General features: G+C 53.4%; 1 protein-coding gene across 1 annotated transcript; it reads left to right on the forward strand.

Annotated features, from left to right (window-relative positions):
• The first annotated feature begins 1,848 nt into the window (after positions 1-1,848).
• Positions 1,849-18,593, forward strand: DVL3 (dishevelled segment polarity protein 3). Its single transcript, XM_067738239.1, has 16 exons — positions 1,849-2,254; positions 7,649-7,718; positions 8,242-8,363; positions 8,484-8,593; positions 8,782-8,917; positions 9,095-9,188; positions 9,404-9,473; positions 10,108-10,247; positions 10,415-10,491; positions 10,600-10,667; positions 10,823-10,972; positions 11,572-11,703; positions 11,898-12,065; positions 15,340-15,555; positions 15,655-16,065; positions 16,921-18,593. Exons 1-16 carry the CDS (start codon positions 2,094-2,096, stop codon positions 16,950-16,952), a joined length of 2,157 nt encoding a protein of 718 aa, XP_067594340.1. The 5' UTR covers positions 1,849-2,093; the 3' UTR covers positions 16,953-18,593.
• Positions 18,594-18,729: the final 136 nt, after the last annotated feature.

An 18,729-nucleotide genomic window follows, 5' to 3' on the forward strand; every position in this document is an offset into this window, starting at 1 on the left:
CTGGGACTTTCTGGTGGCGCAGTTTTTAAGAATCCACCTGCCAGTGCAGGGACACGGGTTTGAGCCCTGGTCCAGGAAGATCCCACGTGCCGCAGAGCAACTAAGCGTGTGCGCCGCAACTACTGAGCCTGTGCTCTAGAGCCCACGAGTCACAGCTACTGAAGCCCACGCGCCTAGAGCCCGTGCTCTGCAACAAGAGAAGCCACCGCAGTGAGAAGCCCACACACTGCAACGAAGAGTAGCCCCAACTCGCAGCAACTAGGGAAAGCCCGCGCGCAGCAACGAAGACCCAATGGAGCCAAAAATTAATTTTTTAAAAAAATGATTATGCCAGGAGGAAAAGTTGTAAAGGAAGCATTTATTCATAGTCAAAATGTCAATACTATATTATAAGTAATATAAGTACTGTATTATCTTAACCAAAAAATGTGATCTTATCATTTTAAGAGGTTAGGGGGAGGTGGAAGAAAGGTAAATCCATCAATCAAAATTGGAAATCAATAAGTAATGTCTAGAATGCATATATCAAGAAATAATATGAGCTAAAAAAAGGTACACTGGGGTGGGGTGGGGAGGGAAATGAGACAGGACTGCTGTAAGTTTTCTTAATATTTGTCTATGCACACATATTTGATGAAATTTTAAAGTAGAGGGAAAGGTATGAAATAAAAATATACAAGGTGTGTGCAGGGGCTGGCAAGTAGGTTGAATTGCTTAAGTCAAAACTTTAGTCAGGATATAATGAAAAAAAGGCTGTAAAGGTAGGTAGAGGTTAGATTATGGAGAGCTTTGAATATCATGCTAAGGATATTTGGAAGGCATTGCGAAATATGGAGAGGTTTCTGAGTTGAAGAGGTGTCTGAAAGAGGTCCTTCATCTTGAAATGCTAATTTGGCAACAGTATACAAAATGGAGTGGGAGAAGCCCATATTTGTTACTGTGGCCTAAAAGGACCTATGTGGTCTGGTCCCAGTCTACCTTTACAGCCTCATCTACCACTATCATTGTAGTCACAATGGCCTTCTTTTTGTTCCTCAAATTTGGCAAGTTTATTCTTGCCTTGGGCCTTTATACTTCACTGTTCCCTCTGCCTAGAATGCTCTTCCCCCAGACCAGACCTTCTTATAGCTGCTTCCTCATTAGTTCTAGGTCTTAACTCAAATGGAAGAGGCCTTTTCTGACCACCCATATTACTCTTTCCCCTGTTATAGTTCTGGCTTGAGACTTAATGTCCCAGTCTCACACGCATCTTCATTCCTGTACTCATTCTGCGTTCAACCCATTTATTAAACCACTGCTTTACACCTAGGTACTGAAGTTATAAGAAGGAATCAATTCGATCTTGTTCTGACCTTAAGGAGTTGTTTGGTAGACTCAGTGATAGCAGCTGTGCTTCTCAACAGACCCTAAAAGGCCATGTCGAGGTCCCTTTTCTCCAGCGATACATGGTCAAAACCGCGCCCCCCGTCCCTTCTCAGAAAGCAAAGCGACCCCTACATTACATCCCTCCCCAGCTGCAGAGAAGCAGCCGATCCCCCTTGGGTCCAGAGCCAGGGCCTTGAAGAGTCCGGGAACGTGGGCTGGAGAGATCTGCCCCTTCCATCCTTGGGGGCGTAGGCGACCGCCGCCACGCTCCCCTCTGGGCCTGGGACCAGCGCGCAAGAGCTGAGCACCGCAGGGTGGCTGGGCGGGGTGTCTGCGGGGTACGGCCGAGGGCCAGGCCATCTGCCGCGCGGCCAGCGCGGCTCGGCTGCAGCCGGGGGTGGGCCTGCGCCGGGGCGGAGCCGCGCCTGGGTCTGGGGCGGGGAGTGGACCGGGCTGCAGCCAAGAGCCGGCAGGGCCGCGGCCACCGGAAGAGTCGCCGTCGCCAGCAGAGCCGGGAGAGTGAGGAGCGGAAGCGGCGGCCGCGACGGCGGCAGGCGGCGCTGGGACCCGGGAGCGGCCGGAGAACAAGGGAGCTGGCGCCGCGGCCGGCCGCGGAGCTGGGCTGAGCCGCTGGGCCGCGCCGACCGCCGCCGCCGCCGCCGCCGGAGAGGCCCGGCCCCGCCGCCCGAGCAGGCAGCGCGCGGGCCGCCGGGCCCGAGGCCGGAGCCATGGGCGAGACCAAGATCATCTACCACCTGGACGGGCAGGAGACGCCGTACCTGGTGAAGCTGCCCCTGCCCGCCGAGCGCGTCACCTTGGCGGACTTTAAGGGCGTTCTGCAGCGACCCAGCTATAAGTTCTTCTTCAAGTCTATGGACGACGATTTCGGGTGAGGATGGCCCCGCCTCGCCTCCGGGGGACCCCGGCCCCTCCGGCTTCTAGGGGCCCACTCGGCCAGTTCGGACTCCCCTTGCTACACTGGCTTCTACCCCTCCTCTGGATTCTAGGGGCGACTCGGCCATTTGGTCCCCACTGGCTTTTTCAGAGGCTGGAGTTCCAGCCCCTCTAGGGACTCTCCTTTCCCCTCTTGTGGGGGACCTTGGTCCCCTCGTTTAAGGGGACGTCCAACTCCCTAAGAGCAGTCAGTTCCAGCGCAGTCAAGCCTCCTCACCTCCTCAGAGACCAGCGGCCCACACAGACACACCTTCCCCCCCCTCCACCCGTTCCAGAGCACAGTTCCCAACCCTCCTCCTGCCAACAGAGCCACCTTTCTAGCAGAGACTTCGGGTGTTCGGCACTCGGCCTTCGCCTTCTCCATCTTTTCAGCTCCACAACTCAGAGCCATATTTGGAATATGGAGCATCTAAGGGCTATGCTGTGGGACTTAGCACTGGCTGGGGGGTGCTTAGGCTGTAAGCTAAGGCCTGCAGCTCTGATGTTTACTTAGCTGTCTCCCCTGTCCCTTGTGGGCTGTTGGGGATGTTGTCAGGGAGCAGAGCACCTCACCCCTGAGGAGGATTCCCCACTAGCCCAGGTGCAGAGTCCCTCACAGAACTGGGGCCTCTTAATGGGAGGGCCAGGAAGGGTCTCTTGATGTTCATCCTCCCCTCCCTGGAGGGGTCTTATCCACCCAGCTGCAGGGCTTTGGACGGGCGGAGTTTTGGAAGCAGTGACTTCCCCTTTAAGAGGGGATGGAATGTTGGAGCCGGAAGGTTCTGTAGCAGCTGGCCTGGGAGGGGGAGCCTGGTGGATCCCCTCACCGCCCCCCCCCAACTCCCAGGGTACTGGGGGAGGGGGAGGCCCCCCACACTAGCCTGCCCCTCACTAACTGGGCACTGGGCCTGGAGGCCTGCGGGGAAGGCCTTCCCGGGCCCTCCCGGCCTAAAGGCCGCCTCTCCAGCCTAGCCTGAGGCCTACGCTGCTCTTTAGAGCAGAGGCCCAGAGCTGAGTGAGGGGAGAAATTCTTCTCCCCCGTGTTCATCAGCCTGGCTTCTCTCCAAGGACCCCTGGCTCTGGGACGCTAGCACCTTTTCTGTCTTCTGCATGTTTTGCTGTCACATTTCCCCTTGGAACTCAGGGTTTGTTGAGCCCAAGAGCTCATATGTGTGAAAGTGCTTTGTACAGTGGGAAGTGCTATGCGGCTTCTATTCTTGTTTCTGTTGTTGTTCCTGCCTTGGGGTTGGGTACTCCTAGTGTAGTAATGATTGTCTGGCTTCAGTCCAGAGACAGAGACCCCTGATTGGAAGATGCTGAAGAGGGATCCATCTGCAAGGGGTGGGAGTGAGGTGGGCAGATGCCTTGGTCTGATAAAGGAAGAATGGAGTTAGAAGAGACCAAGATACTGCCTCAGTGTATGGGATAGGAGAAAATCAGCTGCATTTCAGTACGCTGGGGCCACCCTGGGGTCAGGTGCCTTGAGGGACTGGGTTAGACCTGTGTCTCCACCGCCCACTCATCCCAGAGTCCACTGGGCCTAGCCCCCACCTCCTAAACCTAGATCTCTGTGGGCTGCCTCCCACTCTCCCCAGGCTGCTGTCAAGCCAGGCCTAACCCCCATTATATCCGCTCACTGTTGACTTAATATTGTTCTTTAAATCCACTGTCAGCCCACTCACGCTTTCTTAGTTTGACCTAGTCAATAATATGAAACCACAGGTCTGACATTCTATTTATATTTCTTTCTAAAATATGTTAAAAATAAATGTTTAACTCTCGAATTAAACATTCGTTCAGATACACCTGAAGCCATCTTGCATTCATCAGTGGTACTGGAACTTGAACCATCTTTTGCAAAATATTATAGTAGGCCATTTTAGCAGGGTTGCGAACTATGGTAAAAATGAAGTGGAGGAGATTGATTTTGTTTTTATTCCTAAAAGGATTAATGATCAGGAGACCTGGTAGGGCTGTCTTGTCACAGAGGACTAACAGCTGAGGAATATATATTTATATATGTATTTCATTTATTTATCAAACTCTTTTTATGGTGCTTACAGTGTGCAGACACTGATCTAAATGACTTTCAAATCTTTAGTCATTCAATTCTCTTTACAGTCCTGTGGAATAGATAGTAATATCTCCAGTTTATAGATGAGGAAACTAGAGCACAGAAAACTTAAGTAACTTACTTACCCAAGGTCACACAGCTAATAAGTGGCAGAGCTTATTAGGAACCTGGTTCCAAAGTCTAAGGCATTAATCACACAATTGTAGGTATTATCATCATCATTTAACAGGGACATCCTCTCTGAGGGAGATGCTGAGCCTTGGCAAACTGTATAGGTGATAGGGCTGCCCCTTATCCCAGCCCCATGAGAGGGAGGTCTGGCAGGGGCCAGCAACCTCTGCTGACAGATGGGAAAGTGGGTCAGAGGAGGAAGGCTGCCATCTCCTCCAGCTTTACAGGCTCTCCCTCTGGGGTTCTGGTGTGTAAGACTTGAGGATTCCCAACTCCCATCTGGTCTCCAGAAGTATTTGTCAAGCTCAGGGTAGGTCCAGCCCTCTTAAATTATTTGGGATATAGAAGAAGAATTAAATATTTTCAGCACTGAGGAGATAGTGGATGGAAGAACAAGGTACCACCATTTGAGGGGCCTTGAGCCATGGGAGGAGTAACATGGGAAGTCAGGCCACTAACTGTTTGGCTCCCCGCTCCATGTCACACACTAGCCTGTCTCTGGGCCTTCTACCTGGAGTACTTCTTTTCCCTTGTCTTCTCCAGGTCCAAATTCTCCTTTCCTCTGGGTTGCACTTTTAAAGTTATGGCACTTATTCCTATTTATCCCTATACCTACCCAGCTCCTAGCCAGGACCTAACACTAAATAGTACTCAGTAGATGTCTGTCCAGTGAACACATCTGCTGCTCTTACAGCTCTGATCACTTCCCACTTGCAATATACTCATGTGAACTATGCATTGGACAGTAACCTCCAAGGACAAGACAGGCTCCAGGTCTAATGCTTCTTGAGATCCATGCAACGGCAAGCACAAAACTTAAAGCCCACTGGGCTCTTGGCAAAGGCTTTTTAATTGAATGAACAAGGAGTGATAAGCAGATTTATTTGGCCCCTGCCCTTCGAAACTTACACCTAGTTAGAAAGAGAGTATGGATCCCACAAAACATTGACAAAGTTAGTAACTAGTTTTTAGTGTATGCCTGGACCATGCCAGGCACTTTCAAATCTCACTTACAAGGATGAGACAAAGGCTTGGAAAAGTCAAGAAACCTAAGATAGGAGGGCTAATAAGTAGCAGAATTGGAATTTGAACCCAGATTTGTCCGACTCCACTTGGGGTGTGTGTGTGTATGTGAGTGCATAAATGCTGCAGAACCCTGAGCCATTCAGCTCCACAGCGGGAAGGGGAGGCCTGTCTGAGGTCCCCCAAGGCTCCTGAAGATCAGCTGATCATTGTGAGTCAGCAGAGCCTTGGTGACCTGTCGGTGACCCCCAGAAAGAGAGGAAACATCTGTAGTGCTGAGCTGTGTGGTGGGGCCTCAGCAGCAGTTTCCCACCACAGGGCTGCTGAGACCCTCTCCAAAGCAGATCACAGTCCCTGCCACGTGACCCACATACCTCCTTTTAATTTGAGCCCCAGTTCCCATGGGGGCTGCGAGCTTGGAGTGCCCTGTGGTCAGACTGGCTGGTGGGTCTGAGCTATCTCTGTGTCCCTGTTTTCTAGCTTGTTCTGTCTCCAGGCTTTCTGCCATGGTGGGCCTGAGCAGGATGATTTGAGCTGCTTTCCTGGGGTTGCTGTGGGGTTGGAAACAGTGGAGGAGCCAAAGCTGAAGGGGAGGGAGGAGGGCAGGCTCAGCCTTCGAACTTGGCTGTGAGTCCAAGAATGTGAGCATCACAAGAAGCCAAGCACGTCCCGAGCTCTGGGCAGGAGCTGCTTTAAGAAAAAGGGAGGACTGGGCTTCCCAGCCTCCTTCCTTGCTGTCTTCCCTCTCTGCTCATAACTCCAGGCATGTGTCTTCCTCTTGCCCCTGATCACAGCTTTCTAGCTCTGTGCTCCTGGGGTATTTGATCAGTCTGGGGGTGCAGGCCTCAAGCTTTTCTATCTCCTTTCCTGGCCCCATATTGTAGTTGTGGTCTGACTTCTTGCCCCACTGCGTGCCCCAGGCCAAACTACATGCCTGAGACTACATCCTACCCTCCCCCCATCCGCCACCCCATGTCCCACATCACTGTCTCCCACACCGTCACCCTCCACACAGACCCACATCACCTCTCTCACTGTACGGGAAAGAATGTGAAATACCATGGAAAGAATATGGGGTTTGGAGTCAGACGAGCTTGGGGTGGAATTCCAGCTCTGACATCTAGCTCTGTGACCTTGAACAAGTTACTGATTGTTTCTCAGTTTCCTTATTCATAAAATCAGGATCATATGGTCTATACAATGAGGGTGATGTGAAGATTATACATTCTAACTATAGGGAGATAAGATGGTATAATAGGTAAGAATAAAGGCTTTGGAATCAGGCTGACCAGGATTCAAATTCCATTTCTTCACTTATTAATCGTGTGACTGTAGGTAAATTTCTGAACCTACTGAGCCTTGGTTTCCCCATCTGTATCTATTTTATAACATTACTATGAATGTTAAACGAAGTGATACAAGTAAAGTACTTAGCTTTGTGCTTGGCCTATAATATTGGGTTGGCCAAAAAGTTCCTTGGGGTTTTTCCATAAGATGTTACGGAAAAATCCGAACGCACTTTTTGGCCAACCCAATACATTCTCAATATATGAGAGCAGTTGTTACTAATGTCATAGTGGCAGTAGAGGATGTTTGGTAAATGCCTTCTCCCCTTCTCTTTCCTAATTTCCTTAAATTCCTCATCCACATCTCCCAGAATAATATTAGGATTCCCAAATGAGAAGGGAAGAACAGTGATATGGGTGTGCTTTTTCCTAGTTTAGGGTCAGAGGGAAAGATAAAGTCCAGCCCAGGAGAGCCATTGTTAGGATGGGTACAGCTCTCGAGATTCTAGGGGGCGACTGCACTCATTGGGGACAGTGATTTGTCAGGTGTAATTTGCAATCACCTGATGACCAAGAGGATGCCCCAGGAAGGCAGATGGCCTGGGCATGGCTGGTGTCTTCCTGGTGGTGACAAAGAGCTGTCCCTGGTCAGCCCATCCCTGCTCCCATTTGAACAGGCTTATGCTGGTGGTTTGATTCCCAGTTTAGGGAAGAGGAGCCCCTGAGAGTTGGGGTTGTGAGGATGCCTCCGATTCCACCTCAGAAAGCTCGCTCTGACACCCACCTTTCCCTGCAGAGTGGTGAAGGAGGAGATCTCGGACGACAATGCCAAGCTGCCCTGCTTCAATGGCCGGGTGGTGTCCTGGGTAAGGAGCCCCCCTCAGCCCTCTCCACCTGCATTCCTGCAGTGGGCTGGATGGAGGAAAGGCATTGCTGAGACTGTGGTTTTATGCTTCAGTATCTGAATATTCCTTGAGTTTTCTAACTGAACTGACTCTCACCCCAGACTCTATAGCTTTGGTGAAAAGTGAGGGAGTGGTGAGAAGGGGGAAAAGAGAGACAGAAATACACGTTGGAGACAAAAACGTCTCCTATGTCCTCTGAGGTACTTTGCCTCAGGTTCCCTTCTGTCACTTGCTGACCTCTACCTTGGACCTCTGACTCTTGTTCTCTGCCCCCATCCCACTTCACCAACCCATGCCTCCCAGCCTCCTCATCAGCCCAGCAGTGGGTCCATTCCTCATCTCAGCTGACCTAACACAGTCCTGTTTCTTCTCCCTGCATGTCCCTTGCTTCATTCTCCCCAAGTCTCATGCCCTGCCAGAAGCCAACTATCCCCTTTTCCCTGGGCCCCTGCGCCCTACTATCCATGCATTTTCTCCCCATCAGCTGGTGTCGGCTGAGGGCTCACACCCAGAGCCAGCTCCCTTCTGTGCTGACAACCCATCGGAACTGCCACCGCCCATGGAGCGCACAGGAGGCATTGGGGACTCCCGGCCCCCATCCTTCCAGTGAGTGTGACCTGAGGGTGGGGAGGGCCCATGGGGGAGGTCTACGTCAGCTCAGCTCAGGGCTGGGGGAGGGAGCCCCCAGCCTGCCCCCTCCCCCACCAAGTCCTCTCTTCCCTGCAGCCCTCATGCTGGTGGGGGCAGCCAGGAGAACCTGGACAATGACACAGAGACTGACTCCTTGGTGTCTGCCCAGCGAGAGCGGCCACGACGGAGGGATGGCCCAGAGCACAGTGCGTCTTCCCTGAACAGACACCTTCCCCACCCCCACCCCGCCCCCCCGCAGTTTCCACTCAGCTACCCACCTCTCTGCCCTACTTCCTGAGTTCTGGGTACGCCTGGCCCCAGTGCAGCCCCTGCTCCTTCCTTGCTCCTCCTTCTCTCCTGCATCTGTGAACCCAACTGCCTCCATCTCCTGCAGCAACCCGGCTAAATGGAACTGCAAAGGGGGAGCGGCGGCGAGAGCCAGGGGGGTATGACAGCTCATCCACCCTTATGAGCAGCGAGTTGGAAACCACCAGCTTCTTTGATTCAGATGAGGATGACTCCACCAGCAGGTGGGGCTTTGGTTTCATGGGTACTGTGGGACAGGTGACCCCGGAGGAGCCCTGAACCCTGAGGATGCTGGGCCCCTGGGCGGGACCTGGGCTTGGTGGGGGGGACCTGGGCCCTGCGGTGCCTCTTATGGGGCAGGGCTGGGCCAGCTCGGTGGGGAATGACTGTGGGCCCCACAGGTTCAGCAGCTCCACAGAGCAGAGCAGCGCCTCACGCCTGATGAGAAGACACAAGCGGCGGCGGCGGAAGCAGAAGGTTTCGCGGATTGAGAGGGTATGGAGCTGAGATGTTAGGGTGGGTGGGAGCAGACCGAGCCCTCCTGCCCAGGCAGGGCCAGAGTCTGTGCTTCCTTAGACCCCTCCCCTTGGGTCAGGGTTTAGAACCTGAGAGGGGAGGTGGTGCTGAGGGCTCACCTTGAGGCGGAGCCAGGTGGGAGCAGTGAGTTCCTGCCAGCACTGCCTGCTACTCAGGGCCTCTGTCTGTTCCAGTCCTCATCCTTCAGCAGCATCACGGACTCCACCATGTCACTCAACATCATCACGGTCACTCTCAACATGGGTGAGTCTGGTGAAACAACTCTCGTGAGCACCTGCTACGTGCCAGACGCTGGGCAGACTCGAGGAGTTCAGAGAGGCACAGGCTACGTTCCCTGCCCTCAAGAAGTTCTCTTTCATAAGCATAAATTGGTACATACACTGATCACTTCAGTATCTCATGATCAGGGCTATGAGAGAGATAAGCACAGGGAACTATGGACGCAGAGAATGGCATCCGGGAAGACTTCCTAGAGGAAGTGATTTCTGATTCCTCCCAGCTTTCCATTTTTCAGGCACTGCATTCTTGCTCTCTGATTTCTACCCTAGGTGCTCTTCTTTAGGAGATAGCTGGATGTAGGGAAAAGAGCCCCTTTGGAATTTAAATCTGAGTTTGAATCCTGACTCTGCCACTTCATGGCTTAGAAAAGTCACTTAAATTCTCTGAACCTCAGTTGTCTGCTCTGTAAAACAGGACTGAGTCCCTACCTCATAGCCAACGAGGATCAAGTGAAAGCATGTTTGAGCATGTGGAATACAGTGCCTGACTCAGGTCCAATAAGTGTTAGTTCTTGTCCCTTTCTACCCTTTTCTAATATGGGGCTTGGAATTTGGGTAGGAACTTGGTTCCTCTCTCAAGGTCTTGTTACTCCCTGTAGAAAAGTATAACTTCTTGGGTATCTCCATTGTGGGCCAAAGCAACGAGCGTGGTGACGGAGGCATCTACATTGGCTCTATCATGAAGGGGGGGGCCGTGGCTGCTGATGGACGCATCGAGCCAGGAGATATGCTGTTACAGGTACCATTGCCCACCGTGGGTGGTGGTATGGATAGGGATGGGGAGATGTCCATGCCGTCTGTACCCTGCTTCTTGGTAAGGGGAAGACCCCCTGGCCCACCAAACTCAGCTTCCCTACCCACCTCCCCAGCACAGCTGCTTATCCCACTCCCGGTCCTCTTTCCCAGGTAAACGAGATCAACTTTGAGAACATGAGTAATGACGACGCGGTCCGGGTACTGCGGGAGATCGTGCACAAACCAGGGTATGGATGGCATTGGGGAGGAGGGGGCAGGTATTTCTGGCTATCAGGCAAGGGGCTTGGTTTGGCCCCCGCACATCCTGCCCTTACTAGGGACACCCTTGCTTTCAGGCCCATCACCTTGACTGTAGCCAAGTGCTGGGACCCAAGTCCACGTGGGTGCTTCACACTGCCCAGGAGTAAGTGGATGGGGCAGTTGGCCCTAAAGCTGGTGCTTGACCTATGTGAGCCCTATCTCTCCTTCCTTCCGTGTTACCCTGAACCCTCATACCTACCCTGTTGGGCCAAGCAGTAGGCAGGGCAGGCAGCCCCTGACTCCTCATCCTCCCTGCAGGCGAGCCCATCCGGCCCATTGACCCCGCGGCCTGGGTCTCCCACACTGCAGCCATGACCGGCACCTTCCCTGCCTACGGCATGAGCCCCTCCCTGAGCACCATCACCTCCACCAGCTCCTCCATCACCAGCTCCATCCCTGACACAGAGCGTGAGTGTCCAACCCTGACCCCTGGGCCCAGCAGACAGGGCCAGCTGGGAGGGACTGCTGAAGGCCCACCTGGAGCCTCTTGCTTGAGCGTCAGAGGGGGCTGGAGAGGAGGAGACTCGGTTCATTCCAGCTACCTTACTCTGCAGTTTTCCTCAGTGGATGCTGACCCTCACCAAACAGAGTTTGCTTCTGAACCTGTCCTGAGCACTCAGTAAGCCTCAGTTTCCTCTCGTGAAATGGGACTAATGATATGCACTTTACCAGGTTCCTGGGGGTTTAATGAGAGGATACAAGTAAAGCATCAGTCACAGTGTGGCATAAAGTAAGCACTCAGTAAATGACTGCCTTTTTATTATCATAGCACGCATTATACACTGGGCTAAGCCCCTTCATTTACACTATTTAATTCTCTCTTTAAATATCCTGTGAAATAGATACTAAAGTCCCTATTTTTATGGAAGAGGAAACTGAGTGTCCAACAAATCGGTGATTTGCTCGACATTGGTCCATGCTATTAGGTGGTAGAGCTGGAATGCAAACTTCTGTGTACCTAGCTCCATAGCCCCTTTCTGCCTCACCATTCTGCCTCCTACCCCCAGGCCTAGACGACTTCCACCTGTCCATCCACAGTGACATGGCCGCCATCGTAAAAGCCATGGCCTCCCCTGAATCTGGGCTGGAGGTCCGTGACAGGATGTGGCTCAAGATTACCATCCCCAATGCTTTCATCGGTGAGAGGGCCCCATGGTGGGATGAAGGACAGGGTGGAGAGCAGTGGGGCAGGGCAGGCTGTGGCGGGGGGGTGCCAAGAACTCCCTTGGGCCACTCCTTTGAGCTGGAATCAGCACTAGCCTCATGGCTTCTGTGAGGCCAGAAGAGCCCAGGTCAGGTGGGCCTCCCAGTCAAGTGGCAGCCTTGCCCTCAGGCTCGGATGTGGTGGACTGGCTGTACCACAACGTGGAAGGCTTCACTGACCGGCGAGAGGCCCGCAAATACGCCAGCAACCTGCTGAAGGCCGGCTTCATCCGCCACACTGTCAACAAGATCACCTTCTCTGAGCAGTGCTATTACATCTTCGGCGACCTCTGTGGCAGTACGTGCCTCCCCCACCTCCTTGCCCTGTCTCCTGCTTGGAAGTGGAGAGTTGCCCGGGGATGTGGCAGCAGACTCTAGGGAACCCAGATGAGGGGGTAGCAGAGCTGGGGGAATCTCGAGACCGGACAGTTCTGTGGTAGAGGCAGAGCCCAGTCCAGCTTCTTTACCTGCCCTACATCCCCCTCTGGGGGCTGGCATTTTCTAAGTGCCTGCTCTGTGCCCGGCACCATGCTGATTGTTTCTGAAGCATCATCTCACTCTCATTCAAGCCTCACAACCTCCCCACAACCCTTGGGGAGACGGATTACTATCCCTGTTTTCAGATGAGGAAACTGAGACTTACAGAAGTTAAGCCGTCCATCCCACGTTTCACAGCTAGAAGCAGAGGAGCTAGGCCTTGGATCTAGGTCTTTCTGGCTCCAGAGCCTTTGTTCTTCCCACCATCAGGGTTGTCCTAGGTGTGTGGTGCTGCAGAAACATTGTCCCAGCAAGGCCAAACAGAGTTCCTAGCCTTGGCCCCTGCTCACCTTCACAGCACCAAGCAGCTTCCACTAAGGCAGGACGTCCTGGAGCTGGCCTGAGGCCTCAAGTCCACAGCCTCCTCAGACCTCTCAGGGTGGGGCTGTGCCTCTCAGTGAAGCTGGAAAAGCTGTCAGGGCCAGGCTGTAGAGGACTCCGTAAGCTGTACCAAGGAATTTGGACTTGATCCTGAGAGAGTACAAAGCCAATGAGGGTTATTAAGCAGGAGAAGTATGTAGGGAACCCCCATTCTCCGGAGCCTGTGGCCAGCTCTCGGGAAGAGGAGTCCTCAAAACAGGGCAGCAGTGCTCAGGATTGGGAGCTGAAGCACGGCCCCAGCAGCCACCCCTGTCTGAGGGAGGCTTCTCTCAGCCCAGTGGTGCTGGCTGGAGTCCAAAAGCTAGCCCTTAAAATGCTTCAGATTAGGTTCTAGGGGCTAGAAAGGTTGTTCTTGTGGAGCATAAGTCCCTGGTGGAGGCTGGATGGGGTCCCTGTCCCTCAGCAGCTCTGGCATGGCCCCATGGGGTAGTAATAGATGCATAAGGTTTTAGAGTTAGTTTTTGTTTTTGTTTTTGTTTTTTTTGCGGTACGTGGGCCTCTCACTGTTGTGGCCTCTCCCGTTGCGGAGCACAGGCTCCAGACGCGCAGGCTCAGCGGCCATGGCTCGCGGGCCCAGCTGCTCCACAGCCTGTGGGATCTTCCCGGACCGGGGCACGAACCCGTGTCCCCTGCATCGGCAAGCGGACTCTCAACCACTGCACCACCAGGGAAGCCCTGGAGTTAGTTTTGAGTTCAGATTTTAGCTCCACCCTTACTGTGTGAACATGAGTAAGTGACACAGCCTCTCAGTGCCTTGATTTCTTGATCTGTAAGATGGAGGTAACAGTAAAACTTATAGATCTGTTTTGAGAATGATATAAGATAATGTATGTAATGCTTTTAGCACCGTGTTTGGCCCACAGTAATTGCTCTAAAAAAGTTGTCCATTTATCATATATTTAATTCGAAGATGAACATTTTTTTCACATTTCAGTATCTCTGAAATTGGGGTGCATCTTATAATCAATGGCTTCTTAGACTCAGTCAAATACGGCTATTATTATCATCATTAGTAGAAGTGAGCCCTGGCCCCAAACCTTCATGGGTACATAAAGCTTCTCAGGATAGCTGTGGCTTTTGCTCAGAGAGACATTGTTCCATCCCAGGGGCATTCTGGGTCTCCTACCCATGGACCAAGTCCAGCAGAAGCCGAGCTCAGGGAGATGCTGACAGGACAGGTCTTTTCCTTCTCACTGGTGAGGTCTCCTCAGTTGGGAGTACAGCAGGCTCAAAGGGAATAGCTGGGGACCTGGGTAACCCCCAGAGCACACAGTCACTCCCCATGGGATGACAGCCTGGCAGCTGAAGTGGTCACCGAGGCACGCCCCTGCTTCCCACCGCCACCACCTCTCATGCTAGCTGCCGGCCTTGACTGATGGTTTGGCTGGTAGATTCCGTAGGCTGCCTCAGCCCCCTCTCCTGACCTCTTCTCCCCTGTAAGGTTGGCTCAGCTCCCTTAAGGGCTTGCAACAAAGGGCTCAGTCTGTATCCAGCAGCTGGCTCCTGGGCAATTGCAGCTCTCTCAGAGCTCTGGGACCTGGTATGGGTGGTCCCAGAGAACCAGGGACCTGTTCACCCCAGGGACCTGTGAACAAGGCGTGTCCCAGGCAGGCAGATCTAGTGGCCCCTTATACTCCCTTCCAGATAGTTCCAACATTGGTGGGAGCAGCCTTGCCTGTGCACAGTTTACTGGGGAGTCAGAGTCATGAAAGAAGTAATGTTAGTGCAGTGACTCAAGTGCTGTGAAGAACTAGGCCTGGCTGGGAATGGGGTGGAGAGCACAGAGGAGGCATCTAAGTTGTTCTGTTTCTGGACCCTTCCACCCCACTCCCACCCTCCCCAGAAGCACCAGAAAATTGATCTGGGCCAAGGGCCTTCTGTGTGGGGAGGCTCTGAAAGGCCCTGTGTTCATTCTGGCTTTTAATGGGTGTTTTTTTAGTCCTAAGTGAGTGAGGAGGGCAAAATTTCACCTAAATTTCCCCAAACTGCCCCCTCCTCCTTACTAATGCCCTCATCTGGAAAGGTAAAGAGAAAGTAAGCAACTCTTAGCTTCTGCTCTGGCTGCAGTTTGGGTTGACCTCAGGCTGGTCATTTAACCTCTCTGGACTTCACTTTCCTCATCTGGAAAAAGTGTGACTAATAACCTTCCTCATGGGGTGGTAACGTTTGCGTGAGATGAAGTGCTTGCACTGTACCTGAGGAAGTGCAGGTATGCAGTAGCTGGTGGCTGTCTGGTATTTCGGCCTCCCATATTCCCCACCCTACCCTTCCCGTAAGGGAACAGAGTCGGGGGTGGGCGGCGATTGCCAAGCAAGAGTTTTGCCCCTTCCTCCAGCCCACAGAGGAAGGAGGAGAAACTGGGATTTGGCACTGAGCATCTGAAGTGGTGACTCAGGGCCTTCCTGGGGACGGTTTTCTCGGGGGCTGGCTCTGCAGGATCTCCCTCCCCACCACCTCTGGAGGGTGACAGAGGGGGTCTGAAGGAGTGAGAGATCTCTGGCCTGTCCCTCCTCCTGTTCTGGTGGGACACTGCCACTGCTGTCACTATCTTCCCAAACGCACCCACCGGGCCGAGGCTGGGCATCTCTCTGCTGACTGCGGGTGGGAAGGCATGGGATAGACCCAGCTCAGATGCCCTCCCCTCCCCTCCACAGACATGGCCAACCTCTCCCTCCACGATCATGATGGCTCCAGCGGCGCCTCCGACCAGGACACGCTGGCCCCTCTGCCGCACCCAGGGGCTGCCCCTTGGCCCATGGCTTTCCCTTACCAGTACCCGCCGCCCCCGCACCCCTACAACCCGCACCCAGGCTTCCCCGAGCTGGGGTACAGCTATGGCGGGGGCAGCGCCAGCAGTCAGCACAGTGAAGGTAAGGCGGCGGGGGTCGTGGAGGGAGCCCCAGGCGAGCCCCAGGCTTCCTCTGCAAGCTCTGAGTGTCCCCCACCCCGTCCCTGCCTGTCCCCTGCAGGCAGCCGGAGCAGTGGCTCCAACCGTAGCGGCAGCGACCGGCGGAAGGAGAAGGACCCGAAGACCGGGGACTCGAAGTCGGGCGGCAGCGGCAGCGAGTCGGACCACACGACCCGCAGCAGCCTGCGGGGGGCGCGGGAGCGGGCGCCCAGCGAGCGTTCGGGTCCTGCCGCCAGCGAGCACAGCCACCGCAGCCACCACTCGCTGGCCAGCAGCCTGCGCAGCCATCACACGCACCCGAGCTACGGCCCCCCCGGGGTGCCCCCTCTCTACGGCCCCCCCATGCTGATGATGCCCCCACCGCCTGCGGCCATGGGGCCCCCGGGAGCCCCTCCGGGCCGCGACCTGGCCTCCGTGCCCCCTGAACTGACCGCCAGCAGACAGTCCTTCCGCATGGCCATGGGAAACCCCAGTGAGTTCTTTGTGGATGTGATGTGAGCAGGGCCCCTTCCCCACTTCCATCCCACCCCGCCCCGGGCAGGCCGCGTCCCTTTCTCCGTCCGTCCGTCATTTTTACTTTGGTACCTGAAAGGGAAATAAATGGAACTAAATCCAGGCCCGCTAACCGCTCGCTGGGTGCAGCGAGGGCAGGGTGCACCTGATCGCCACTGCAGCCCCTAACCTGCCACCAGCCCCGGCTTGTTCCTCTGCCCACTAACCGCTGCACAGGACTTCACGGGATCCTTCGTGTTCCTGGGACCCGAACTGCTGGTGCTGCTCCTTACCACCCGCCGTCACCACCACACAGACTTCAGGAGCTGACCCAGCGGTGCCCTTGAGGGCCTGCATACCCCTCATCCCCACTTTCCCTCCCTCAGTTCTTTTTCACCATTCATTCAGCTGCATCATCCCTCTATTAACCCATCCCCTCAAGCATGCGTGCCGATTTCTTGTTTTTTCCCCTTAATACTGATACAAAAAAAAAAAAAAAGACTTGCTTCCTCTGCCCCTCCTCCTAACTGCCCTTGCTACTGCCTCAGCCCCGCACCCTAGAGCTGTAGTCACCTCCAGTAACCATCCACACTAACTCCACCTGCGCTCAACCTTAGCAGAAGCCCAGCGGGCCCCCTCAGTTGCCTGAGCTGCTAATGGATTCCAGGGAGCATCTGTGCTCTATACCCAGCCCCACCGCTGCCCCATGCCTGCCCGGTGTGCTGGTTCCTTCAGACCCTAACCCTACTAACCAGCAGGCTCATCTCACCTCGGGGCCTGAAACATTTCTTTTCTTTCTTTTTTCCTCCCCCAATTTTTCCTGGGCCTGGAGCAGCCAAGAATTTCGGGCTGTTTGACTTTCTGTGAGCCCCCAGCGAGGGGAGGCCCAGCCTCCGAGGAGACCAGGAGCCCTGCTTCAGCAGCCCCTCAGGGCTTCCCAAGGATATTTCAGCCCCCATACCCACACTTTAACCCGTTGAGTCACTAGGCTTCTGAGGAGCACCCAGCCTCTTGCCCATTTGTGAGAGACTCACTCTCTTTCCCTCTCTCCCTCTTTCTCACACACACCTCCCCCACCCCCTGCCCCAACACACACGTGCCTATGCAAGTTCACTTAAGCCTCAGGGCTGGTCCCTGACCAGAGGGCTGGACCCTCTCTCCCAGTCCACTCCTAGGTCATGGGGCTGGTCCCCTGATTTCTCTCTCCCTTTCTTCATAGCCCTCAAACCTCCCACACATGTCCCCATAATATTTCTATCTGGTTAAAGCCCATAATCTGGGTCTCAGGTTGGGCTCAGCGCAGGACCCCCCCAGGCAACTGACAGGCTGTTCTCACCTTGCCCCGCGCCCCACACACCCTCCTGTGTTTTCACCATCACCATGATAACCCAGAGCAAGGTTAGGCAGGGGGACTTCTGGGACTTCCAGACAGAGTGCCAAGTTTTAGTTTTTACCTTATTCTCCCATTTAAGCAAATCACAACTTTCTCTGTGAGCCTCTTCTATAAATTCTGGCTCACCTAGGCTTCCATATTTTTAGGTCTGGGATGTCAAGCGTAAGATGAAGTCCTAAGCTCCAGGTCTTGGAGCAATCCAGGGTAGGGGTATTTTGGCATTCATTCATTTAACAAATATTCCCTGGGATTTGGGGTGCATGAGGGCTGTGTTAGAAGTGTGACTCAGTCTTGCCTTTCTTCTGGGAGCTCTAGGTTTGCTCCCAACCCAGAACATGGTTTCCTCTAGCCACCACTATAGGGCTGCCTCCTGTACTTCTCTTCCTCCTCTGATTCTTCTGTCTCTGACTCTCTTGAGGATTCCTCCACTATTGCTCATCCCTTCAGGGTCCCTGTATTTTATCTCTGTTCCACTTCTCTTTCCTCTGTATTTACTCCCGAAACGGTATCATCCATCCTGACATCCTCAACTGCCATTAATATGCTGGTGATTCCCAAATATGTATCTCCAGCCCTAACTTCCCTTTATCTTTAGATCTGTATTTTTATCACCCGCTGGACCTCTCCGTGGACGTGTCCACGTGGACTCAACTCATTTCCTTCCCACCCCCACCGAAGTGTATTCCTTCTGAATTCCAATCCTGGTTACCTTCATCACACTCTTCATAGGCTCACCAGCTAGAAACATTTATGGGCTTAAATTCCTTCCCATATTTTACTAGTCAGTATATCATATCCATTCCACTCCAACAATCTTTCTTGAATTTGGCCCTTCCTCTCCCCTCTGCCTCTACTCTAGTTCACAGGAGCATGGGATTTGGAGTCAGGTTATTCTGGGTTTGAATCCCAGCTCTACTACTTTTTGGTTGCGTGATAAGAGAGTTATTCAGTCTCTCTGAGCCTCAGTTTCCTCATATGTAAAATGATGATAATAATACCTACCTCACAGGGTTGTTGTGAGGATTTAAGTTAGATATTGTACGAAAAGTGCCTAGCACAGTGCCTGGCACACAGTAGAATAGGTGCTCAATAAATGGTAGCTATTGTTATTATTACTATTATTATTATTATTTATTCTAAATTGGTAGGGGTTTAGGATATGTACTGAGGACGAAGGTTTTGGAAAGGTAGAAGTAAACCTTGAGTGCTGATTCAAGAATTAGAAGTGCCTGTATTCAGTCATTTAACGGC

This window comes from Pseudorca crassidens, chromosome 5 (genome assembly GCF_039906515.1).
Source record: "Pseudorca crassidens isolate mPseCra1 chromosome 5, mPseCra1.hap1, whole genome shotgun sequence".
Lineage (NCBI taxonomy): Eukaryota > Metazoa > Chordata > Mammalia > Artiodactyla > Delphinidae > Pseudorca > Pseudorca crassidens.